Source organism: Pantherophis guttatus, chromosome 2 (assembly GCF_059756535.1).
Source record: "Pantherophis guttatus breed Tessera chromosome 2, ASM5975653v1, whole genome shotgun sequence".
NCBI lineage: Eukaryota > Metazoa > Chordata > Lepidosauria > Squamata > Colubridae > Pantherophis > Pantherophis guttatus.
The window spans coordinates 51,234,821-51,261,879 of NC_142064.1; the positions used below are offsets into that span (position 1 = coordinate 51,234,821).

Here is a 27,059-nt window from a genome sequence, read left to right on the forward strand (position 1 = left end):
TTTATAAAGTAGTATTTACAAGATTTATCAATCTATATTGACAGAATTGTTTTCCCTAAAGATTTCTTAAAGGAAAAATAGATACGCTTCAAGAATTTGAAATAAAATTGCTTCCACCACCTATATGTATTCTGCCAATAAAAACACGCTATCTTTTGTTTTAATGATCTGCCACTGAACAAAATATATTTCTGGCAAGATCAGTTTCTTTTTCTCTCAAGGGAACAGAATGGAACTGCTTGCAACGTGAATAATACTGACAAACATGCACAAAGGGAATATCGCACTGACTGTGCTTATTTCTCTTTAAAACTCTGTCCCTGATTGTATGGCATATTTATTTTAATTAATGGAACCCAGACCTTAAAAATGTCAAATATCCAAATGAACATAAGAATGGTTCTGCTGGATTAGGATAAGAGCCATCTAGACTGGCCTACTGGGTCATACAAGCCAACCAGAGACATCTCAGAAACTGTCAAGATAGGCTATAACAGTGATAGTTCTCCCACTGTTGCTCTACAACTGAAACATGCTGCTCATAATAATGGTCAATAATATCCTCTTAGTTTATAGGCAAATATGCTATATAGAGCTTCTTAGTTGTACAAATATAATTTCATTGACCTTGTACTGCAAAAATAAGATATTGCGTAAATCCATATTATATTTAAGTGAAACAAGTATTTGCTTGTTTGTTTGCATACAGTAAAGAAGGTTTTTATAAAAAATTTTTTAAAAAGCATTAACAAAATGGCATGGCATGGAGCTGAATTATTTGAAGGACTCTTTCTCTCTGATTGTGTCTACTCAATTCATCAGATCCGATGGGAAAGGCAATCTACAGGTCTTTCCCATTATGGTGTTTGTGGTCCCCCCCCCACACCTCCAGGATTAGATTAGCTGTAACTCTAATGGCTTTTCAGATGACTCTGAAGACCCAATTTGGATACTAGGCATGAGTTCAGAATATGCAACAAAACTTGTGGGAAGCTGAAGTTGCTCATGTTTGGGATTGTTTTTATCTTATTTGCTGATTTGTATTTACTATGATATTATGGTTATTTTATGTTTTTAATGACTGTTAGCAATCCTAATGTGAAATGGGTAACCATATAAATTGAAATAAATAAATACATAATGCTAACCTTAGTTTTATGACCAGAAAGAGAAAGAAGGATACCTGAAACAAAGTCTTCGGTATGCTACTCTGGACATTTCCTGCTTTTACCCTTTAATCAAACAATTGTGTTTATCTGACTCAGGTACAAAACTTCTACTTCTATTCTAAAAGGATTAAAACATTTTTATTTAACAAAAAAGAAGAGGTTTGGATGTAATCTTTCTATACACATTATGACAAGCCATTGATGGCAAGGTTTTAACAAAACTTGACTGTTCTAAGAAGAGCTTCCAGTTCAGGGTAAGCTTGATACCATTCTGATAATATACAATATTTTTAATTGATACAATTATTTTTAAAAAGGTAGTAACTAGTCCTGTTGATGTAGTCTGTATCAAGTTGCTAAAGGATATTTTGAGTTGTCTTTTTTTTGCCTGGAATGACGTGTTCTACTTAACCCACAAAACACATGTTATTATATACTGTATCAGGTGTAGTTTGGTTTAAATTAATAACCTTGTAATAACTTTCATTTAAATATGCCACTCTCTCATAAATAAATAAAAAACTTCCATTCTTAATATCATTAATTAAAATGTGAGTGTGATATAATGCTGTAGTCTACTCTATTCATTACTGTGTATGGTACATTGCTGCAAGTCATAGCTGATGCAAGTGAGTCACAATAATAATTTTGATATCAGGACTGGAGTTTTACATTGTGTGCTGATTCCTTTATATATCTTAGAATAAGGATTCTAAAAACATTCTCAAGCAGTATATTTCATTCTATCATTGATTCTGTCACAAATATATAAACATCTAGCCAACAGTTTAGTATTCATATAAAATGTATAGGCTACTGTTCTTCTCTGATGGGGTATCCTTCAAAATGCTCACTATGCAAATCATAATTAGATGCTGGGGAAAACAGATTTATCAGAGGAGGTTAAATGATGTGCATTGTGCTGTAAGGCAGGGGTCCCCAACTCCCAAGCCCCGGTTCATGGACCAAAACTGGACTGTGGCATGGCAGAAACTGGGCCATGCAAACAAGCAAAGCCCCATCCATGGGATGCAGGCAATGCATGAAACCATACCCCCTCCGGTCCGCGGAAAAACCTCTCTCCATGGAAATGGTCCCTGGTGCCCAAAAGGTTGGGGGCTGCTAGTGTAATCTATACCTATTTATACAGACATTGAAACATTATATACCTATATGAAAGAAACAGGATTTCTATAATATTTCCAAAATGTTCCTTCCATCATTTTAAATAAAGCATTGGTTCCTATGGATGATTTGACTCTCATGTATATTACTTTGGTTATCAGGTGGAATAAGGAACTATAACATTCATTGCCTCTTTTGTTTCCATTTAAAATCTATTATTGACCCCAGAGAAACTCTGGAAATTATTAGATCCTTCAGTGTTCGTGTATTGGATTCAACACTTGTTCTTAATGCTACAAGACTTAAATGGAAACTATTGGTTGACGATATAACTAAGATTATAATTGTAAAGTTTACATTGTGGGATAATCTGAGATTATAAAAATAGCCAATAAATCTATTTGGAGATAATTAGGACTTTTCAAAACATGGCTATTTTTAAAAGGGAGCATGATTTACATAACAGTACTTCTTGTACTTCTTGGCAGTTTATTCAGTTAAAGTTATTTGAAGCCTATTTATTTCCATGGTCATTAGTTCCTTTGTGCATATTGAACACCTCAGAGAATTAGTGAGTACTGAATACAACCAACTTGCTGTTGAAAACACAATTATAAGAGAATTTGGGTTTGTTCTATTATTGGAATAATTGGGCTAGATATCCATAGGACTGTAAACATGACTTTTGATCAAGAATTTCTCAAATTATACAGATAGGCAGTATATATTCTATTTATCTATATTTTTAGTATATGGATTTGTCAAAACGTTACGAACTATGGACTATTTGTAGAAGGGGTAGGGTCAAAATAATAATTATTGGGTGATGAATCTATATTTGACTTATAGCAATGAATTGCTGATTGCTGATATTTGTGATTTGTCAATATAATCAAGAAGAACATCTTTAACAATCTTGTTAAATTTTATGGTCTTTCCTTCCTTCCTTCCTTTCCATTAATTTCAATGTTTTTATTAATTCTTGTAATTGATCATTTTGTTTTTTGGTACTAAATACTTGGAGGCATTTTTTTTTTTAAATCTTCAATTAAAATCAGGAGATAGGCAGATCAAATTCCTTGTTGAATGCTATTTTGGGATATCAACAGTTTCCACAGAGACTTTAGGAAGCTTTGCAAAGTAACTCCCAAAATTACATGCCCATATAAATCTTACATTTGTCAGGCATTATAAATATATGCTTATTCCTTCTTTCAATGAACTGGCAATGCCTCAAAATTCTCAGACATACTGGCAGTGGAAACAAAGCCTGTTTTCTGAAAAGTTAGGCAAATTTGCTTAAAAGACCTATGGCTAAAGCCAGTTTTTATTTCCTAAAGTTACCTATGGGATCCATTACTGTAAATAACATTCATAATAAGGATGCAATATGCTGGAGGCTGGTCAGTTTCCCTTTTAATCTCATTTTAAGTAACAGAATCTAACAGAAATAAAACCATGGATATCCAGAATCTCATGGATATGACATTCTTTACTCTTGATATAAAAGTTGCAAATATTTATTTATTAAAAAGTTTAGGATATTTGGGGAGAGAAATCAAATTACAATTTGAAAAATGCATGCTTTTCCCCCACGCTCCTTAAACTTTAATATTGATACTTATTTTAAATAGACACATTTGGAATAATGCATTTCCTTCATCCCTTCTACTGTACAGCCTGATTTTCTTTAGCTCTGTACAGCATCTTCACGTGTCCTGCCTCTGAATAGAGAAGTTTGAGGCTAAAGGTGGGAATTATGGCTTCATAACAGCTATTACTTATTTATCCATGTTTAAATGTATTGTTGAATGTATCGAATTTATGCCAACTGAACATTTCACATTGTTAGTTCTGCAGCATTGCTCAAGGATAGACTAAAGTTTGATAGAAATGCCACACAAATACTGTTTTTATAGGCAGGCAAGTAATTTAATATTTAGAAATATATTCTGACATGCAATTGATGCCACGGTGAGAAGCCACGGTGAGAAGAATGAGCTGAACTACAATGTTCTGGTAAAGCAATTTTCAACCTCCCTTGTAAACCACAATGAAAGCTTCAAGAAATCATTAAAAGTCAGTATTATTATATAGTACTTTATATACAACAGTACACTCAGGCAAAATAACTTTTCCTTCTATTTTTCTTCAAAATACGTTATGGGGCCATTACCAAATGAAAAATACTGTTCTTGTGTCTGGTTAATGATTAGAGCAAAATACACAGTAAGCATGGAGACATATGAACTAAGGCTTAGTAAAGTAATCACAAGATGTTGATAACTTCAACTTCTGTTTCCCTCTTTAATGTTGTTTTTCTTTTAAAATCTATTTTTTTCTTGACTTAACTACTGCAACAAGATAATAGGGTTTGGATAATAGTTGAGATAATTAAGTTAAATATATATATCAGGGGTGGGTTCTACTTACCTTTACTACCGGTTTGCAACAGGATCGTATGCACAGATCGGGGCCTCCCACCGGTTTTACTAGCGGTTCTTGCAAACTGGTCAGAACCGGAGGCAACCGACCTCTGATATATATATAATATATATAATAAATATATATAATATATTTATTATATTATATTAGCAGATCACAATCAAGGTGAGCAAATGTTTTTAGAAATCAGAATAGCTTAAGAAAGTTTTGTCTAGATTCTCCATTGCTGTCTTTATATTTTACAGTAAAAGAGTTCTTTTTCCGAAGAGCAAAGAAAGATTCTTTCAGGCTATTTTCCTAATTAATATTAATAATTTATCAATCCTATATTGAACTCTTATCTTTTCCTTTTTGCCCAATATATTTTAAAACATATTATTTCTTCTGTTTGTAAGTGTTTTTGTAGGCATGACTGTGCATTTCCTAGACTGATATAAATAAGTTTATATTTGGCATACATATCTATTAATTAATACTCAATTTTCTCCTGAGATGATAAAAATCTCTCTGTGAACCTTTGATGATTTATCCAACTCTGGTAACTAGAACTCTGCTTTGGAGCAAAAACTATAGCCTATTTTTATGAGGTTAATAAAAAAAAATCTACACACACACACTATGAGATATGCATTTGGATTTACTTATTTTAGTAGATCATCTTTAATAAACTGGATTATATTAGCATTATATACACAAAAATGTAAAGTCACAACTGTCAGTTTTTTAGCTGGTGTTGGCCTTCATATGCACTGAATTTTTCCCATGAACCTAGGATGTTGTAATGTATTGCCATAGTACATGCCATAGTACATGTGGGAAGCCAAGCCAGGGGTGAAATCCAGCAGGTTCTGATAGGTTCTGGAGAACTGATAGCAGAAATTTTGAGCAGTTCGGAGAACCGGCAAATACCACCTCTGTCTGGCCCCAGAGTGGGGTGGGAATGGAGATTTTGCAGTATCCTTCCCCCAGGAGTGGGGAGGAATGAGGATTTTGCAGTATCCTTCCCTTGGAGTGGGGTGGGAATGAAGATTTTACAGTATCCTTCCCCTGCAATGCCCACCACACCACACCTATCAAGCCACGCTCACAGAACCGGTAGTAAAAAAAAAATGGATTTCACCACTGATCCAAGCATTAGTTAAATGTAAAAGGCCACACTGCTGGAGAATCTCCTTGGACTGGTCTACTATCAGCAAGGTAGAAAATTATAAAGAAATTGATGGACATTTCAAACTGCACCCAAAAACCTGATAACCATCACAGGTGGTTATCAAATAGATGGAATTTGATTAAAGTGACCGATGTCAATCTGTATGTGAGCTTCTTTATTTTGAACCAACTGTAATTTCTAAATGCTCTTCCAATGCAGCCCTTATATGGTGCACTGCAGAAGACTAATCTCATAATAAGAACACTGTAGTCATATCCTTCTACTCCAGGAAGGGTCACATATACCAGCTGAAGCTGGATAAAGGTCCTTTGGTTACTGTAGAGCTTTCGCATGCCCATTCAGTAATAGCCTTGAATCCAGGAGGACCCTCAAATTGCAGACATGGCACCCTCTTGAGAAACTTTGAAGTCTGCAGAGACCTGCAATGAATGGTAATTGTATCTTAATAGGATATGACTTCAGCCTGATTTGTCCCATCCAGATCCCATCCATCCACGCTTTGAATAGCAGGACAAGATTTCCAGATGGATCTAGTGTGGAAATATAAAGTTGAGGACTATTAGCATATTGATGGTGGTACCTCCTGGACTGCCAGATCTTTCCATATATATTAAAGATCAAAAAGTAGAAAACTAACAGCTCTACCACTCCAAGATCAAGGATAAGGCCTATCTGGGGTACTTTCTCAAATTAGTTTCTTGGAACAAATTCAAGTCCTGCTTATCTAACTGTTGCCTTGCTAGTGGCTCTTCATCCTGTCCTTCAAGGCCATCCCCATGCCCTCTACAAGGGACAACTTCTATGAAATTCCACAAGTAAGAAGCTACTAGCCTGTGGCATGTGTGCCGGAAGTGGTACGCAGGCACGGCAGCATCGCCCATTGCTCTTTTGGGTTCCAGTGTGCACATGCATGCCAGCCAGGTGGTCTTTGTGTGTGCGGGAGTGCCGGAAACTGGAAGAGCAGCTCCCCGGCGTGCACGTGTGTGCCAGGAAGCTGAGCTTCTGGTTTTTGGTGTACACTTGTGCGCCAGCCAGCTGGTCTTTGTGCGTGTATGTGCGCCAGAAACTGGAAGGCCAGGTGGCCGGTGTACATGTGTTTCCGGAGCTCCCACACATGTACATCAGAGAGCTGCTCTTCCGGTTTCTGGTGCTCCCATTTCGGCACTCGGTGCCAAAAAGGTTCGCCAACACTGTACTAGGCTGACCTCTCTCCCAACTACTACAGCATGGAGCTGCTGAACTGAAGTAGGAACAGTGTTCCCAATACAGTGTTTTAATTCCCAACCTTAATTGGGGTCCTGAAGATTATTGTGTATCAAATACATCCAGAAGGTCTAATAAGATCAAGAGCGTGCAGAACCCCATCAAGGTCCTAATAAGGACATCCACTAGAGTGGGGCTTCTCAACATTTTTGTGTCAATAAATAATGATAGTTAATAAATGTCAACTTTAATTACATTCATAAAAAAATAGTAAAGACAATATAATCAAATCACTATTTGAACAAAACAGACCATTGAGCTACAGTAAATAAAAAGTACTATAGTATTTCTTTTATCTTTTGAATGATTATTCTTCATATGAACTAGCTAGTTATTGGGGTTTTAAACAAATAGTTTTAAAAATATGTAGGTAAGGATAGTAGTTATTCTTGCTCTGAATAAATTTAGCTGAGCCTTAAATATATATGCACTTTTAAAAATGTCCTATTAAGTATAAACCTGTATTTATACTTCAAGCACTAAAATGTAACCTTTTAAATGCAGAAGTTCGTATTATGCCACAAATTATTAAAAATCTATTTCTCTTTGAATCATGCAAGATAGAACATATCAGAGCTAAAATGACTATGTTGAATTAGTAATGAGCCTGAGCAAATGCTAGAAACTACTTCTAAACTGACAATCATTTAACAGTGTCATCTCTTGAAGTTGACAGCTCTGACACTTACATAGAACACTGCAGGCTTTGTTCTTCTAAATAACATTATCATGAACTAATAGCCAAAAGACAGGATGAGACAAAATATATCAATTCATTATTTAATGGCATCATTTTCTTATACTGAAGTCGCCTTTGGTATATAAATAGAGTGCTACAGTTTAAATATGCTAGTCCTATAGCCAGTTTGGTTGTGAAGGTAAGGCTTTAGGCTGGAAATGGGGAGACCTTGAATTCTAGCTCCATCTTAGGCCCAAAGCCAGCTGGGTGATCTTGGGCTAGTCACTTTCTTTTACGTCTAGGAAGAAAACAATGGCAAATCACTTCTAAAAGGAGGTGTGGTGGCACAGTGGTTAGAATGCAGAACTGCAGGCTACTTTTGCTGACTGCCGGCTGCCAGAAGTTTGGCAATTCGAATCTCACCAGGCTCAAGGTTGATTTAGCCTTCCATCCTTCCAAGGTGGGTAAAATGAAGACCCAGATTGTTGGAGAAAATATGCTGACTCTGTAAACCGCTTAAAGAGGGCTGTAAAAGCACTGTGAAGCAGTATATAAGTCTAAGTTTTATTGCTATTGCTAAAAAAAAAAAAAACCTGCCAAGAAAACTGCAAACACTTGTCCAGGCAGCCTCCAAGAATCAGACACGATTAAATGGAAGGGGGGAAAAATGCATAGTCCTTTAATTATAACCACAATTGGGATCAAAATTTCAAGGTGGTTATTAAGTGATTCATGTATGATTTTGTGATTTTATATGCCTTTTTTCCCCAATGGTTATAAAGTGAATAACTTCAGTTAAATGAATCACATGGTTCTTAAGCGAATTCAGCTTTGTCCATTGACTTGGCTTGTTGGAATCCAGCTGAGAAAGTCGCAAATGGCATCACCTGACTGCAACAGTCATAAACAAATGCTGGTTGCCAAGCACCTGGATTTGGTCATGCGACCTTTGGGAAGTTGTGACAATCATAAGTGTGAGGCTCCGTTGTAAGTCACTTTTTTCAGTGCTACTGTAACTTAGAATGGTTGCTAAATGAATGATTGTAAACCAAGGACTACATTTACTGTCCTTAATCTCAACTACTGTATAATGTAGATAATGCATTCAAGGCTGTTTTCATATTCAAAGCATAATGTTATAAAGAATATATACAAACCCAGGAGCTGTGACAGGTTTACAACGTTAGAAGTTGCCCCTCCCAAATCTGTTAGCATACATAGATGCTGTTACTTAAGCGGGCCCAGGAATTAGACAAATTGCAAAGGAGCATACATTGAAAATAGGCATTTATTTTTATAAATCCTTTTATAACTCTAATGTATGTTTTTATAATGTCAGTTTCCAAATAAGAATCATAAATAGTATGCTGTATTTCAGTTTTATAGAACTAATACAAACAATGAAGGTATTGTAGGAGGAGAGATGTGCCAGTAGACCTTAGCCGAAAATCAGAAAAAGCTTGATGATGATACACTACTGCTATCTCAGAAGAAATAAGGCAGAAATAAATGCCAGTCAGATTTCTTATCATAAATCATTATATGAAGAGGTAGAAGTCTCACAAAATATCATTTATAACTAAGATATCCTCTTTAAATATTTGCACAGTTATAGAATATTTTAAATATTATTTCAACTGACACTCTTTCTAATATGCATTCCAAATCAGTCTCTAAAAATTCTGGTTAATATATTTAGTCTTATCTGTCTTCAGTTAAATACAAATGGCTCTGGAAATTGCAGGCTTGCTGTTGCTATAGCTTCAAACACAATTGATATTTCTTATTTTCTGCCTTTGCCTTGAAGAACCTTTTGTAATTTTAATCTTTTCAGCCAAGACTGGAAATATGCCAGAACTCTTGCTTCTAAGACTTCCATAATATGATAGTGATGTCTACAAATTTATGTGGTTTTTTTCTTGCTTCAGTACAAGTCTTGCACCAAAGAATTTGAATACTGTATTTTTCTAGTCCATGGAAGTATAATATAGTTTTACTTTTACTACTTTTGTTATTATTATTATTTTGTATTTTATTTATTGTTATGTTTGGTTGTACAGTTAGCCAGTTGTTTATACTTGATTTTGGCTTTTTATCCACAAACATAGTCCTTCCCCAAGGACGTGAAATTGGGTTGTTGTTTTATGGTATTAAAGATATAGAATTCTTACAGGCTCTAAGTTGCTCCAAGGAAAGCTGCCTTTTGCAATTGACTGATTTTGATTTTGTCAATACCAATGTTGTTTAACTGGTGCTCCAGATGTTTTGCATCCAAGACACCAATATTATTAGTCTTACCTTTGCTTTCTTTTGCCACAATTGTTCTATTTCCATTTCCAGGTCTTTGTATTTTGTGATTTTTCTTCATTTTTCTATTCTGCTTCATTTTCTATTCTCCAGGTATTGCTACATACACTATCCAGACTTTTTTGTCCTTCTTATCAACAATTGTAAAATCTGGGATGTTATGTGTTAGGTGCTTTACCTGTTTGAATTTTAAAGTCCCAAAGTAATTTAGCTTCTTCATTTGCTATTATTTTATAGTCCCACCAGTTCTTTCAATGCACCATTGTAGCTATTTTTCATGCTATTGTTTCTAGCCAGTCTGTACAATCTTCATGCGGAAGCTAACTAGGTGATCCATTGTTTTTTTCAGCTTTTTTGCAGACGTGTTTTTTTTCCTGTTGCTGCCTTCTCAATTCTGACTTTGTATGCATTTGTTCATAAGGCTTCGTCTTGTGCAGCCAGAAATACAGTAGCTCCTCTGTTTCTTTCTGCAACTTTCCTACTCTTAGCCATTGCCAAGACTTGTTATTATTTGCTTTGCTTGCTATTTTTTTTTTTAATGTTCTGGCCATGTAATACTTTGTCTTCTTATGTCTCTTTTCTGTCTTTCATTTGATCTTTCTTCTAGGCCACTTCAGTCTCTCCAGTATGCAATAAACCTTCATGGTATACTAGCTGCAGTGCATCTTCTTCACTGTCTTCCAATGCTCCTTTTTCTTCTTCAAATCTCTGGTGTACTGGCAACATTCTACACCCATCTATTTCCTTGATAAGTAGCGTCTGACAACATTGCTACATGGATTAAGGGCATGACCCATTATTATTTTCTGGTATTCTTCTCCAAGGCTTTTAGTTCAGATGTTAATTGTGAATATTTCCTTTTTTAAGTTTAAGTTTTAAGTCTTTTTAAGTCTCATAATGTATTCATTTCTAGCCTTATTCTTGACTTTAGTGTTCTTGATGTTGTCAGCATGATGGATGTCCAGGTATTTGTAGGGAACATCTTTACCCAGACTTTTGAGGTTATTTCAATAGGGCATCTTGATTCCTTCAGTTGTCACTATTTTATTTTTCCCCTGTGGCTCATTTATCCAGTCCAAACTCCACTGTAATATCTTGGTTGTATATATGGACAGTGTTTAGCAGTGTTTAGTATTTCAGATTCTATTTTCCATACAGTTTCAGATCATCCATGTAAAGATAATGGAGTAGGCTAGCAGATGTTTTTGATGTTTGATAGCCGTGGCCTGAATTATTCAGTATTATTAATAAAGGAATCTGTGCAATGACAAGCAGCAGTGGTGATATTCAGGTATTCAGTTATAACTACAGCTGTGCTGTACCTTAGCTGGTTTATTTCTTGCAGTGCTTAGATTTGATATTACACTATTGGCATATTTTAATGCTTGTGCTAGCTGTTTCTTTGGGTTAGGGTTAGGGCAAGGTCAGCAACCTGTGGCTCTGGAGCCGCATGTGGCTCTTTCACCCCTCTGCTGTGGCTCCCTGTCACTCAAAATATGTGTCACAACCGCCCACGTGCAACACTCCCCAGCACACGATTTATTAAGCTTTTCAACCCCTGGTAAACCAACCATGGATAAATCCAAGAAAAGAAAAGTTTAAGAAGAAAACAGAACGTTTAATTCAACTACATATGCTAGTTTTGTAGCCGCTTAAGAAATAGTCAGGCACGGGAAGGTTTTGTAGCTCCGGGTGTTTTCTTTTCTGTGGGAAACAGGTCCAAATGGCTCTTTGAGTGTTTAAGGTTGCAGTTAGGGTTAGGGTTAGGGTACCCTTGGATTAGGTACCTTAACCCTAATCCTAATCTTATTTTATGGTTTTCATGCTGTTCTAGATGCTCAGTTATTCTTTGTTTCAATTCTGCTACTTCTTTAGTTAAAGAGCTTTGTTCTTTCTGAGGCACAGGAGGGTGCCTGGCTGTGGAATGAAAACAATTCAATAGCTGTGCTGGCTTCCTCTACTGCCAATTCCCCCTGGTTTGCCTCTAAAGTCTGAGTTACTTCTGGCAAGGCTTTGATTTCTTTGCCCTGGATAGGCCTTGCAATTCTTTCAAGCCTGCTTCTGTGAATACTTTATTTCATAATACAAATCAACACTGATCTGCTCGCCTGTTTTGTTAATTCTGCTTTTGGATGTTCTTTTCAGAATTGGTGCATTCGTTTCAAACATCCTCTTCCTGTTGGCCTTGATATGTAATAATAGATCATTATTTCTTTGTTTTCTAGCTCTGTATATTTGTGACAGATAAACATCTTCGGCAGCTGCAGGCGCTGGTTGTTCAGCAAAGAAGTCCTGAACCTTGTAGCCCATTTTTCACCAGACATCTTGGAACTCCAACAATTAGTGCAGTCTTGTTGAACCGGATGATGACTGAGCACGTAGAGGTTTCTCAAATTTATATCTCACCATATTATTTATGGGAGAAACACTCTTTGACTCGGTGATAAGACCTGTTCAGTATGGCTGAACCTCCGGCATATCTTTCATCTTCCTCAGGGTACAGAAGCCCCACAACCCCATCACGATAGTGTCTTATTGGGGGTTATTATTATGGTTCATGGCACAGTCAGCCAGATGTTTCAGACTAGAAATTATTACTATTAAACACAGTTTGATATTATTACTGCAGTAGTTCCATTAGCTTGCTTCTTTGTTAAAAACAAGTAAATTTCATATACATTATTTATACTTGCTTAAGATTGCTTTCAAAAAACTATTTGATGCAATCAAATGTAGCATTTTATGTACTTACTTAATATTCATTAAATAAATATGTTTAGAAATGAATATGATTTTTTGCAATCCATGATTGGACTCAAGGCAATTTGGCAGTTTATTGTTGAACAAGGACTAACAATTCTGTCCCCTGCATGATGAGAGCCTACATTACTCAAAGCAGTGTTGCAAGGTGTCAGTCAACAATCTTGGTTTAATGGACTCCTTTTGCTTCTCAGGTGAAGTATGGAGGAAATATTTTATTTGGCCCTAAAGAAAATAGTTGACTAGATTAATCTCATCCAAGTTCTTCAAGGTTACATATTCATTTTATGCATAAAACTGCTACTAGATATTTAATCCACATGAGAGGCTATGTCGTTTTGTAGTATATACAAGATTAGGGCATGTAACTGGGAATATGCAGTGAAGTGGAAACATTCAGCAGGTTTTAAACTGAAGTGGACTAAATTGATTCTGACTCTCCTGAAACTTCAGACACATAACGTGTGCAGGTGTTGTAGTCCATTTCCCCCCAAGCTCTCCAGATAAAAGGGATGGGGAATGACTAAAATCATTTCCAATTACACTGGTTTGGAAAAGAGATGGTGCAGCATCAGATATGAGGCACAGGCATCTGCAAAATGGGGACAAAAGGCAAATGTACATTGTGTGATAGTGAACCAAAGGGCAGCTATTATGTACTTGCATTGTGACATTACATGCAAATTCATAAGGGGCTTTGCTTATGTTTTTCTCAGTGTTTTTATGTTTTGTTTTATTTTTAATTTTGTGTGCCACCCAGATTCCACTGGAGTTGGGCAGCTAATAAATTTCAATAAGTAAGTAAATAAATAAATAAGTTATTTTGTCACAACATGCCTCATTTTCATGGAACCTCTAGTTTATGTCAATGTCCATGAGAACACGAATCTTCCACCATTCAATTTTTTAAATTAAGCTTTTCTCATACAAGCAACAAAGTTAAAAGAATTGGTGAAGACTGTGGGGCTTGGGAAAGTATAGCTTTGAAGGCCCTGCTTTCAAAATGCTGAACAAGTGGATCATTCTCTCTCTTAGATCCATCATCCATTACTGTCTAGTTGACATTTTCTAGTGCCAATTGAGCAGGAATATACATATTCATTCTTCCTAAATCTCTGGAGCCTTTTAAGGGGTTGGAACATTTTTATGATTTATGTCAAACTGAAATAATTATGTGATGAAGATCATGGAAATAGCAATGCAAAACAAAAGGTTGAAAAAGGAAAACAAGCATTCTTTCTTTTTCTTCCAACAAGCTAAATTCAATTTTATTGCATCAAAGTTATCAGGCTCAGCTCAGTGGAGCTAGCCTGCAATTTTAAAAAAAGTATTGAATATCTACCTTCAGAGTTTAAACTCAAAATATGAGTTGAATCTCAACTCAACTTGGGAAGCCTTTGAAAGCTCTTTTCCAAGTTGATAAATTGGGATCTGGAAAAAGTGTGTATTTCTATGTGTATGTATGTAAAGGGAATGGGGCAGGAAAAAAAATAGGACAGTTGCTAAATAATGTTGCCTTTTTAAAAAAAAAGAAAGAAAGAAAGAAAAGAATAAAAATCAGATCAAGAGGCCTGGACATCAGGAATCTGGTTCCTGACAATTTTGCTGCCCTTTTTGCTCAAAACTATTCCTCTGCTTTATTCTACCAGATGACGAAGGGGTGGAACAAGCAGGCTGTAATGAAAAAATAGCTCTAGAGAACAATATTTAGTTATATTTTGCTTGTCTTTTGCACCTTAGTAGAACTGTCTTCATTAAATTACTTGTTGTAATTACTTGTTGTACTACCTACCAATGATCAGACCATTGGCTTTCTATCTAGGTGGCAGTATCTGGTCAATCTTCCTTGACTTGTTCATCTGCAAATATTAAACATTATTTTTCCTTAGGTTCTATTTTTATAGTCTAGAACAATTGGCAGTTATTCCATACAAACATAAAACATTTTCTCTTTAAGAATGCAACTGTAATATACTCTTCTACAACTTATACAATAAGTATCACTATGGATACTTTGTAATTATTTAAAACATTTTTTAACTGTTGTTGAAAACAATAAGTCAGACTACATAAAATCAATTTGGGAATATTGATATGGAACCCTCTTCATTCACCATAATATAATGAGCCCAAGTCATCCAGAAGTGAGTTTCTGTGGGTAGCTGAGAACAATTCCTACTCCAATGATTTTACACACACACACACACACACACACACACTCCTGTGGGGAAAAAGCAAAGGATTGCATCTATACTCCACTATAAGCTCCTGAAGAAAAAGTGGGATATAAATCTCAAATAATTCAGGATGTCCCAAATGCCTTACTGTAATTTTAAGTGTTAGTGGCTTAAAACTGCACTAAGTCTATTGGAATGCCATGTACTATATGTGTGATTGTAGGTATTGATTATATACATCACAAGGAATTGTAGTGTTAGTTTCTTGTTCAAAACCAATTGCTAGATAATTGCTAGATAATTAAAACAGCTCTTTAGTTAGAACTGAAAAAGCTTCTTGGGTGACAAGTGAACTGTCTTCAAGAAAAATCAAAATCCAGTTGCCTTTTGAAAAGCACCTTTTCAGATAACCATGACCTTGATGACTGAGAATCTCCACAGACATAATTAAAACAACTTAAATGATTTTAAATGTGCTGTTTAAAAAGTGCAGAAAATGAATGACTTTTGTGTTATATACTGGCCCATTTAGTCCTTGTTGTCTTGATGAGTTATCCTCAAATGCATATAATATTCCAGAAGTTAGCAACAAAATTATTTATGAAGGTTTGAAAGCATAGGATGTTAACAAATCACTAGAAGATTTACTAACTCTTATATTTGGTGTGAAATTAAAATGGAGGCTTCCTCAGAACCATCTGTTGAGTTTTGCTCTTATAAGTCATGTTAATGTAAAGCAATCATATACATGCTTACTTAATTACATATGGAAGTTATGGATATGGATTTCAATTTCTCCGAGGGAGTGAACTTAAAATATAATTGAAAGTAAAGCCAAAGACAATTGTTTGTTAAGCTTTATTTCAAAGAAAAAGTAGTAAGCAATAACAAAATCAAAAATTCATTAATCCTTTTTGAATCAGGAAATATTGATCCCATACATCAATGTAACAAATTGCTCCTTCAATGTAGAACTACATTGATTTGAAAGCATTATGACTTGAACTATACACAGATTACTTAAGAATTCAGAATAATAAGAAGTTTAGTTTTTTTCTTTTACTTTGTTTTGGTAATATAAAATACAGCACATTTTTTAAAAAAATACTGTCCATTGATTAAACAAGGCATCTGCTTCAATCAACTTGTATTTTACAATAATACAGCAGGAAATTGGATTCTAATTGCATCTATTTAGAATTAAATGTTAGTAGCTTAAATAAAAGTTAATTCCAAGGAAATATGCTGTGAGTTGCAGCTCTAAAGACATTACAAACCTGGATTATTGTACTATGAAACTACAGTTTCTTGGATTATAAAAATCTGTCCAAATAGCTGAACAACTACAAAAATACCTTTATTTTAATATTATTATAACATTGTTATATGCAATTATATTTTTAATCGATTCTGAACATAATGGTTTCAATTCAAGTTAAATATTTATTGCATAATGAGTTGAAATAGCTGCTGGACCTCATGTGAATGCTTTTGGATGAGTCTGAATAAAAGATGTGATTGCTTTATGAATCTGACTCTAAAGCAGCAGCATTTTTTTCAGGTTCATGAAAAAGCTTGAAAAAAATACGTTGTCTTTAACAAATAGCAGAGAGATGCTATGCTTGTACTCATGAAAGGTCCAAGCACTTCTTCTGAATCATATTTGAAAATGTACAATCTTAAGCAGATATAATAAATCATAATGTAAGTTTTTAAAAAAGAATTTATTTGAACAAAATATGTCACCAATATAATGTATTAGAGTATACTAGAAAACAAAACATTCCAGCTTGCAGCCTAATGGACCAAGTAAGATAACATTGAACAAGAGGTAGGGTGAAGTTCAAAGAAAGTATATATATAATGAAAATATTCTCAGTTGAATGTTTGATACAAAGAACTGAATAAAAACAAAAAACAAGCAGCAAATGTGCTTAGCATTATATTCTCTCTGGAATCTGTTAAAATGAATTATTTATGTGAACATGCTGGAAAAAAAAAGACAAAACTGTAGCAGATGATCAACTTTAGGGCTGTTGCAGAATAGAATTTCAGGAAACTGGATCCAAGTCAGAAATTCAATTACTTAACGAAAATGCTCTTGTTTCACTGTTTGGCTTCTCTTGACCCATTAGGAGTGCCCTTATCATGTGAATCTTTTGATCATTTGGTAGACTGTTGCAGTAGTTACAGAAGTGAAAAAATCTGCCATTAATTAATCTGTTCTATTCTGGGATTTTAATTTCCAAAGAAATATTAATAATTGAAATATATAGTGTCTGAATGTATATTTTATAAACCAGTACAATCAGAAATATGACAATAGGTCAAACCTTTAAAATGATATATCTGTATGTTAAACTTACTAAATGGTTCCAATATTATCGGCTCTAACGCGATTTTAAAAATCCTGAACCCAACTGTTGATTTTAACATGCTTTTTTAAGAGAAAAATGAGAAGAAAATGCTAATCAACAGTAATATATGACATTTTCGTTGGTCTATAGTCACATTGCAATTTTGGTCACTGATATTTAATTTGCATTCTTGCAACATATCACAGCCTTGATTAGCTTGCATGGATTACAGTAACTTTCATGAACTGGACTAATCACTTTTAAAAAAAATATCTTATCCCCCATTCCATCTTTCTTACTGTATCATGCTCTTTTCAATATCTTAAATGTCATTGCAATGTCATATCACACAACACAGTATAATACAAACATTTTGTGGAATATAAATTTTAGTTAAGACACCGCAAAAATTTCTCCCTTCCTAAAACCTACTCTTTGCTGATTCCCAGAATTCTGGGTCACAATCATTTGCAGGTCGGGGCAGAAATCTAATAGTGTAAATATATATATCAGGGAGGTACAGCTAGTGGAAGTCTGCAGGGGCTACACCAGCTATGTCAAACCTATGGCCTAAAAGTCACAGCCCTGCAGCCTAAGTCTGGGGGCATCCCCAAATCCCCCTTTGTCAGGTTTCCACCAAAGTATAATTTGGGCAAAAAGGAGAATTATTAAATATGTGTCATTTCTTTATATGAAAATTATTTTTTACTTTAATTTGAATCAATTTTTTGTTCTGCTCTCACACAATTTGGACAATGCAGTTTCCAGCACACTGCAGAAAGCCCATTGCTACACCTCCCCCCACCTTTTCCAAAAAGGAAAAGATTTTTGTCTTGCCCTAAACAATGAAGCATTCTCTAATTGAACAAGCATTAATATTTGTATCTCAGTGGCATTAAATCAAGGGTGTAAAATGCAGTATTTTTAAAGTGCATGCCACCGCTAGCTTAGCTAGTGATAAACCAAACCTAAGGGCCTGGCACAGACAGTTATGGACAGTATTATATCCAGGATCTTTTTTTATAATTTTATTTTGTCATCTGCCTCAGTGTCAGTGGCTGAAAGAAAGAGAGAGAGGGGGAGAGAGAGAGAGAGAGAGAGGGAGAAAGCAGATGATGTCATTTGCTTCAGTGTTAGCGACTGAAAAAGCATGACAATCGAATTTAAGAAAAAAAAAGCCTGGTCGCAACCTATCTAAATAAAGCGATTTTTCCACTGCGAGGTTTATAGTTATTGTTTCGAGCCAGAGTTAGAAAGGGCTTGAGGGGGAAAGAAAGGGGGAGGGGGGCGTCTCTAAGAGGACTGTACTTTGCTTACAACAAAAGGCTTGAAAGTCAGGACTGGCTGGGTCGGTTTCAACGACACAATCTGGCGCTCTTGTCAAAAGAAAACCTATTTGTTGCTCTTTCGCTCCCGTTCAGGGAGGGTTTTTTTTTTTTCCTTTCCCTCCCCAAGGCAGCGGAGCAACAGCGCCCGGGATAGCTCCCGCTGCATCCTCTGTATTTATATGCCTGTCTGTCTGCCCACCGTCCTGCAGAATCCCACCGGCGCCGGAAACTCAAGGGAACCCCGCACGGGAGACGCCAAGAGGCGGCGAGATCGTCCCGCAGGATTTACCCAAGGCTGAGCAGTTCGCCGCGGCCCCGAGCCAAGCCGGTCCCCAGGCCAGCCCGAACGGTGGAAGCGGAGCGCCGCTCGGCATGTTTCGGAAAAAGCGTAAATGTGCGCGAGGCGAGGCTCTCGCGGCGGCGCGCTCGCGCGGTCGGGGAAACCCTCCCTCCCTCCCCCAGCCGAGAAGGCTGCCGGCTCTCCCGCCCCGCCCTCTCACTGCACCGCCAGGGCTTCCCCGCGCCAATGCACAGCCTGGCGGGAGTTACTGCGGCTCGCCCGGCTCCCGCCCCAACTGGTGGTGTCGCCGCTTTCTAGCAAAGGTCGCTCGCACAAAATTCATCGCCTTCTCCTGGGAAGGGCTGGCTGGCTGGCTAGCCTGGAAGGGCTAAATAAGCTTCCCTCACTCCCTCCCTCCCTCCTCTCCCCCGCAGCCGAAAGAGCGTTTTCCCGTTTCGTCGCTTGGGAGGGAGGAGGAACGCGAGCACCGCCTTTCGCGCTGGCATTCCGGGATTTCCCTTTGTTTAGAGCTGGGAATCCTCCTTCCTCAGCGGTCTTTCCCTGCCGCAGTCCTCAGAGCTCTCCCTCCGGATCGCTCTTCTTCTAGTTGACAATATACTTAGGCTGGGACAAGCGGTTTGAGAATTGGAGTATTGCTTTACTATCTTCTCCTGCTTTTTTATGCTCGGGCATCCCTGGGCTTTCCCAGCAAAATTGCAGGGTAGAAGCTGTGAAACCTGCCAGGCGAAGATGCAAACGCCACACACGTCCTTTTTGTTTCCTCTGAGGGTAACCCCTCCCATCACAAAATAGGGAAGACCTATCCTCCTCTACCCCCCTCCCCCCCCCAAACGGTTTGTCCTTTCGCTTCCTCACCCAAAACGAGACCCCCCGATTCGGGAGCAATTTACAAACATTGTGGAATCCTTCCTTGAAAGTTTCTGCAAAGGTTTTTATACGGCATATAAATCCCTGCAGATCTCCCTCCTTTGTCCTTCACTCCCTCCCCCCCCCAAAGCGCCCCCCCACAATATTTAGCCTTTTCCGGGGTGGGGGTGGGGGGAGAAGAGCACAAATGGTGCGGGAGGTAGGATATCATAGCGAAATATAATAAACACCAAGCTATCATTTAAGGTCTGAATCCCCGGTTCAACAGGCTCTGGAGGAATCCAGATAGAGAGGAGGAGAGGGATCACCCTTACCTGTCTGAGCAGTTCTTGCATCAACAGCGGATGGTACTGGTGATAGCTCCCCTCCTCCCTCCCGGACTGTCACTGGGGTGGGGGGGTGTCTGGTGGCGGCAAGAGGAATTCCCCCCTGTAGGGGGCAAGCGAAGGGGGGGGAAAGAGAGAAGCAGCGCGCCCCCCACTTTGATAACTGTCACTAGCACCAGCAACAGCAAACGCCGCTCCTGGGATTTTCTTGGCTCCCCTCCCCGCGCGGTGTTCTTCTCACGCTGCAGTTTTTTCGCCCCTTCCAGGTGACGTGATGCCCGTTGTTTTGGTTCGCCCGACCAATCGGACTCGTCGCCTGGATTCTACGGGAGCCGGGATGGGCCCGTCGTGGCGGCAACAGGACTCCCCTCTGCCGACCATAACGCATTGCGCAGGGTGCACCGCCGCCTGGTCTTCCTGCAGCTTTAACAGCTCTGACATGGAAACCCCATTGCAGTTCCAGCCGAGCTTCTGCTCAGAGCAGCAGCAGCAGCAGCAGCAGCAGCAGCAGCGCCCACACCCGCATTACCACCACCAGCAGCACCAGCAGCAGCAGCAGCAGCACAGCGAAGAGAGGCAGCCAAAGCAGCAGTCCAGCCCGTGCTTCCAGTGCAACAGCTGCGTTTATTACGGGGCTGCGGCTGCCACGGGCGATAACCTGCCGCTGCTTCTTCGCACTTCGTCGCCTCTGTCGGTCGCCTTCCGGACTCGCTCCTCACCTCTCTCTTGCTCCGCAGCTTCTTCCCGCCAGGGCAGCCAGCTCAACGTGAGCGAGCTGACCCCTTCCAGCCATGCCAGTTCGTTCAGGCAGCCGCACCACTATTCCCAGCCCCACCAGCACCACCACTCCCACTCTCACCCGTGCCATAGCGTGCACCAGCAGCAGCCGCCGCCCCAACCGGCGGGCAGTCCCAACAGCAGCACCGGCAGCGGCAGCGGCAGCGGCAGCCACCACTACCAACTTCAGCAGCAGCAGCAGCGCCGCGAGAGCAACCCTTTCACGGAAATAGCCATGAGCAGCTGCAGGTACAACGGCGGCGTCATGCGTCCTCTCAGCAACCTGAGCTCGTCCCGTAGGAACCTCCACGAGCTGGACTCCGAAGCTCAGCCGCTGCAGCCCCAGCCCCAGCCCCAGCCGCCGCCGCCGCCGCACTCCAGCCCCACCGCCTCAGCTGCCGCCGCCGGCCCCGAGATCGTGGTCTCCAAGCCCGAGCACAACAACTCCAACAACTTAGCGCTCTACGGATCCGCCGGCGGCGGCAGCCAGACCAACAGCGGCGGCAAAACCAGCAAGAAGAAGAACCAGAACATCGGCTACAAGTTGGGACATCGCCGCGCGCTCTTTGAGAAGCGGAAGCGGCTGAGCGACTATGCGCTGATCTTCGGCATGTTCGGGATCGTAGTGATGGTGATCGAAACCGAACTGTCTTGGGGCGCTTACACCAAGGTAGAGAGACTCTCCGCCCCCCACGATCAACCGCCTTGTACCTTCTCGCCTTTCGTGTATTGTATTTCTTGTATCATATTTCTAAAAGCATCTTTCCCTCTTCCTTTTCCTTCCCTTCCTTCCCTTTCCCTTTTCTTTGTTTTGCTGCTTTTGGCATATCCCTAGCTATTTTATCCCTTCTCCTTCACTTGCTTTAAGTATTTCCCCATCCTTTACCCCCTCCCCCTTTTAGGTTCAGACTTTGATCCTGAACGCTTAACTGAGCCCCATGAAGATTGTTGACTATTAACAAACCCGTTCGGAGACGCATAATCACAGATTCTTAATAGCTATGGCTGTAAGAGTGATATTCTTGAGTCTGCATTCTAGGGAATCTGGAATGGGGTGCTTTCCAGCATAAGGAGCTCTCAATGATAGTGCTTCAGTTGCCAACTTTTCCTTATGGAAATCATCTTCAGGGCAACTTTTCTGGATTGCTTTGATGAGTGTCTGTTTTAAGTTTTCTTCCCCCTGCAGATAGGTAGAATGTCAACTCAGCCATGCTTTTTTTGTTTTTGAGCAAATGGTGTGATGCATTACACTGTTCAAAGAGTAACTTACTGATTTGTAGAACCAATAGACGTTACCTTTGGAATATTTTCTCTAATATCTGCTTTGCATCATTTTTCGTCTTCCATATGAATACTAGGGATGCTTTGCCACTAAGATTCCCTGCATTTGGCACACAGACATTAGCAGATTGTAGTTTCTCAACAGAGTAGCAACAGCTGAGTATTAAACATTCTTTCTTTTCTGCCAATGTTGCAAAGCTGGAAAAGGTATTGGCTAGTTCATTGATAACAGTAATAACCTTGAGAAAGTCAGTTCTTTAAATGAGTGGTTTTGAAGTCTTTACTTTTTTTATGGAGCTATAATTTGAGTAAAGCAAAGTGTCTTGAGTTGAATCAACTTCTTGGATATGTCCACACAGTTTTCTTGGCAACATTATGGAAGAGTTTTGTCACTGACTTCTGCAGTCTAATCTATAGCCATGTTTCCTGGTAATCTTCCCTTTGACTCTGAAATTCTTAGCCTTTTGCTAAGCCTTTTGCTAAGAATTGCCCAGCTTTGTAGCATATGAGAATCATTTCTTGAGGATGGAGGAAAGGGCAACTCTATTACTCCCCATTACTTTGTCATCCTTAAGTATTAATCTGTGGTCATGTAACTTTCTTTAATTTGAATCAATTTTTTGTTCTGCTGGTGAACTAAATCTTTTTTTAACTAGATAGCCACTATTTTTCTCTGAGATCTTCCAAACAAGGGACAAAAAAAATATCAACCTATAAAATATCTATTTTTTTCTTGCAGGAGTCGTTGTATTCATTAGCCCTCAAATGCCTTATTAGTCTCTCTACAATCATTCTGCTTGGTCTGATTATTGTATACCATGCAAGGGAAATTCAGGTATGTACCACATATGAATCTGTATTTTTCAAGGACATCTCATAGAAACTCAGCAGACTGCATTAATACATTTTTTCACTGCCTTGGAGATGGTGTCGTTACTTATAAGACCTGAATATAGAAATCTGCATGTTATAGCTGTATTTATCTGTCTTTGCAGTTAATTTATTAATGTAAAAGTGAGGGACATAATGTCTGTTATTTTGCAATAAGTGTATATTTGTTAATCAATTCTGGGTCACATGACTATGAAGTCTCCAGTCACCTCTAAATATTAAACCTTGGTGATGCTGTGTTAAACGTCTCATGTACAAAGGCTGAGTAGCTTTTAAAAATGAAAAGATTATAAAAACATAGAGCAAGAGATTCTAAATTCTATCCATAAATGTTGTAGGATTTGCAATAACCACAGTAGTCTTAGAATTTAAAGCACATTTTGGTTAAAAGATAGCTGATTTGATCTGATTTTGAAGAAAGATTGTCATCTGATTCATTTCAAGATTAAAAGGCATAGCCCTTTTTCTTCTTAAAGTAATTTCAGCCATGGTCATTACCTCCATAAAGGAAGAACATCATAAAAGGTGCAACCTTGTGCAACCTATACAACGTTGAACAAAATGATACCATTTTTTTCCATGAGCAGAAAATGTTTTCATTGGTGGAGGTAAATATTAGTATGTAGTGAACAGTCACTGTAAGCCTCCTAAGATATGCCCAAACTGAGCCATACATTATGAAGATGTCCAAGGTCATATGATCTGATGGACTTAATTTGGATTAAAATATTAATATAAAATGCATTTACAGATTACAAATTAACTAACCATCATACCTCTCTGATTATGTAGGAAAAAGCTACCAATTTTTAATAATTTTGAGATATTCCTTGCTGTCCCAAAAGAAATAAGTGATAAAGGCTTCTCTATTATTGCCTAGTAAACTTAATGAATAATAACTTGTAGTCTTACTCAAGAGAGTCTTTACTTTTATATATTTGAAGAGATATTAAATAAGCTATCACAACTTTTCCTTCATCAGCATTGGAATGTTGCCATTTCTACCTTTTTATTTGCAAATGGGATGTAATATAAATAAACATTTGAAAGTTTTGTAAACAGTCTTTTTAATATACGGTAGTTTCTTATGTAGTTTTTACTATTGTTAGCAGTTATTACTGCTATATATCTTTGGGCGATACTAAATTTTAAAATATGCACTTTCTTCTTCATTTTTTTCAACACATGTTTTAGCTAGGATTAGTCAGTCCTTGTGAAATCTCCACCATTTTCTAATTACCAAATTTCACTATTCACAGAAATATTAATGACAAAATTGATGCACCCAAACAAAGCCCGATGTAGCAATTTTCCAAAAGAAAGTTCACTCTCCTTAATAAGACAAATCTCAGGGACAAATGAGGTTTCTGCTTTGATTCACCTAAGTGCTATGATGGATGATGTTATTTTAATTCATATTTTATTTTAATTCATGTTTAGTTTTTCTCTAATGATTTAAATGCCCTTGAAGCAAGTTTAATTCACATGATACAATTTAGCAAAAGCAGGAAAAGCTTTTTCTAATTGTTCTACAAGGAATCATTCAATTATGAAGTTAGTAACATACATTGTATTCAGAAATGTCAGAGTACCAAATAACGACTGTCTTGGGAGTAACACTTAATTCAGAGGTTATTTTAGTTTCAAAAAGTGTCATATAAAATCATTCAGTGCAAACTGTTTCCTTGAGCTTTCCAGTAACATGGTCCCTAGAGATCTTAGTGATAGAAAGTTCAAACACTTGCATAGTGTTATTTTTTTTAAAGAATTGGCCTGGGCATTTTAAAATCAACCAGAAAAGTGTTTGCATAGCATATAAAACTACACCCCAAACAATCTCATCTTGATTTCATCTGTATTTTGGAAATACAATGAACAGTTTCTTTATCTCTGTCTCTTATACTAATGGTGAACTTTATTCTTTTTACTGTTATGTGGAACAATAGAAAGATTTTTTTAAAAACACACACACCCAATGCACCATAAAACAAGGGTTACTATACTAAACTTTACTCTACTGGAAAAAATAAATGATCCTGCATGAATTTAAATGAATGCCAATAGTTTTTTTAAAACTCAGTTTGTATTGAAAGATAACACACTCAGCAATCTACCTTGTTCAGCACTATGGACAGCTCTAAGTATCAGAAAAAGGTTTTTTGCACCAGTTTAAGGCATTTAAGTATCTGTTGTCTATCTATCTATCTATCTATCTATCTATCTATCTATCTATCTATCTATCTATCTATCTATCATCTGTTATTCACAGTGTTCTGGAAAACCTGAACTTTTATTTATGCTGAATGGTTTTATTTCTTACTGGTATATTTATATAGCATATATTTATATTTAATTGCTGTGTTTGTGTTCTGAATAAATGAGAGAAATATACTAGTGAAAAGAAAGAAAATATCCATTTCACCTTTCTATAGAAAGTATTCAAAGTTGAGGACATCTCACCTGGAAACTTTTTTTTTTTAGTTTAGAGGATTTCTCAAGCTAATAAAATTAGTATAATGTACATACTCTAAGTCTAACTTTTCTTTTCCAAAAAATAGGCATATATTTTTTTCATTTGGCAAAGGAATTTTTTTTAAAATAACATTTCCTTCAAAATGTTGATCAAAACTTTAAAGTTTTTGGAATGACAAATAATCACAGTTATAATATCTCATATGTTCATGTTTGAAAAAAAGATATAATTATTCCACTTCTTGGTGAAGAATAATGACCTTTTTATTTTAATGGTGGCATTATAAGACTGCCAACGGAGGGGAATATATATTTGCTTTCTGTAAAGCTTTTAAACTACACAGAAAATCTTAACATCTTATTGATGCTTTTTTAAAAATTGAAATTGCCAAAATCCGCCATTTTCAGAGTCCGTAATGTCAACTACAACTGCATGGAGTCATTTGATTCTCTGTTTGTTATATTACAGAATATGATCCATTAGTCTAAATCTCTTATATTTCAATTCCAAGAAAATGTAGACAGAGTAATGGGATGGAAATAATTATCTGGACCTAAACATATATAAATAGTGCCTCCCTGATGCAATGATGTTTTTCTTTCTTAATCTTCTTTAGCCTGGTATTCTCCAGATGCTTTGAAATTGTGTGGTATATAGGAGAGTATCTGATGGAGGTCTGCTGTAGTGTCTCTAAATTCTTGCTTTTAAAACAAATACATGTGAATGAAGGTTTTGAAATGTAAGAATTCAAGTATAAGATTAGTATCAGCTTGGTTTTAAGCACTGATGCTGACATGCATTCAACTTGTTTTATGGAAATGAACCATATGCATATATACAATAATAGTTCCTTACATAGTTTCAGGCTGGTCCGGTCTGTCATCAGTCCAGACTGTCCCTAAACAACCAAAAATTGACAGAAATATGTTATATGTATTATCCAGAAATATTGATTGAATCCCTGGTCCTATTAAATAGATTCTTCAATTTAATATGATAATAGAAATCATTGCAAATGATTAATCATTGGGTTTAACAATATTTGAGTCATTTTTCATTTTGGAATATAAATTTTAGACTTCTGAAACTAAGAAGCAGTTATTTCAGAGCTCAAATTTGTCTCTTTCATATGGGCTAGTTCAACAGCCCCCAACCTTTTGGGTACCAGGGACCAGTTCCGTGGAGAGAGGTTTTCCTGCGGACTGGAGGGGACATGCTTTCGTGTGCTCCTGCATCCCGTGGATGGAGCTTCACTTGTTTGTGTGGCCTTGTTTTTCCAGCCTGGTGCTAATCCATGGACCGGGGGTTGGGGATCCCTAGCCTCATTGATACATGAATATTCTCAAAATTTGTAATTTAGGA

The 27,059-nt window shown here is 37.5% G+C and overlaps 1 protein-coding gene and 1 long non-coding RNA gene across 6 annotated transcripts in view; one reads left to right on the forward strand and one right to left on the reverse strand.

Moving 5' to 3' along the window:
- LOC148115107 (uncharacterized) overlaps positions 1–20,392 on the reverse strand; it is a 197,644-nt gene extending 177,252 nt beyond the window's left edge. For all 5 annotated transcript variants that reach the window (XR_015732175.1, XR_015732177.1, XR_015732174.1 and 2 more), the window contains exon 1: positions 20,264–20,392. This is a non-coding gene — a long non-coding RNA (uncharacterized LOC148115107). The remainder of the gene's footprint in view (positions 1–20,263) is intronic.
- The window catches only part of KCNN2 (potassium calcium-activated channel subfamily N member 2), an 84,555-nt gene continuing 76,853 nt past the window's right edge, over positions 19,358–27,059 (forward strand). Inside the window, exons 1-2 of the mRNA XM_034432780.3 lie at positions 19,358–21,722; positions 23,073–23,168. Of these exons, the coding sequence (XP_034288671.2) occupies positions 20,550–21,722; positions 23,073–23,168 (1,269 nt within the window). The 5' untranslated portion in view covers positions 19,358–20,549. The remainder of the gene's footprint in view (positions 21,723–23,072; positions 23,169–27,059) is intronic.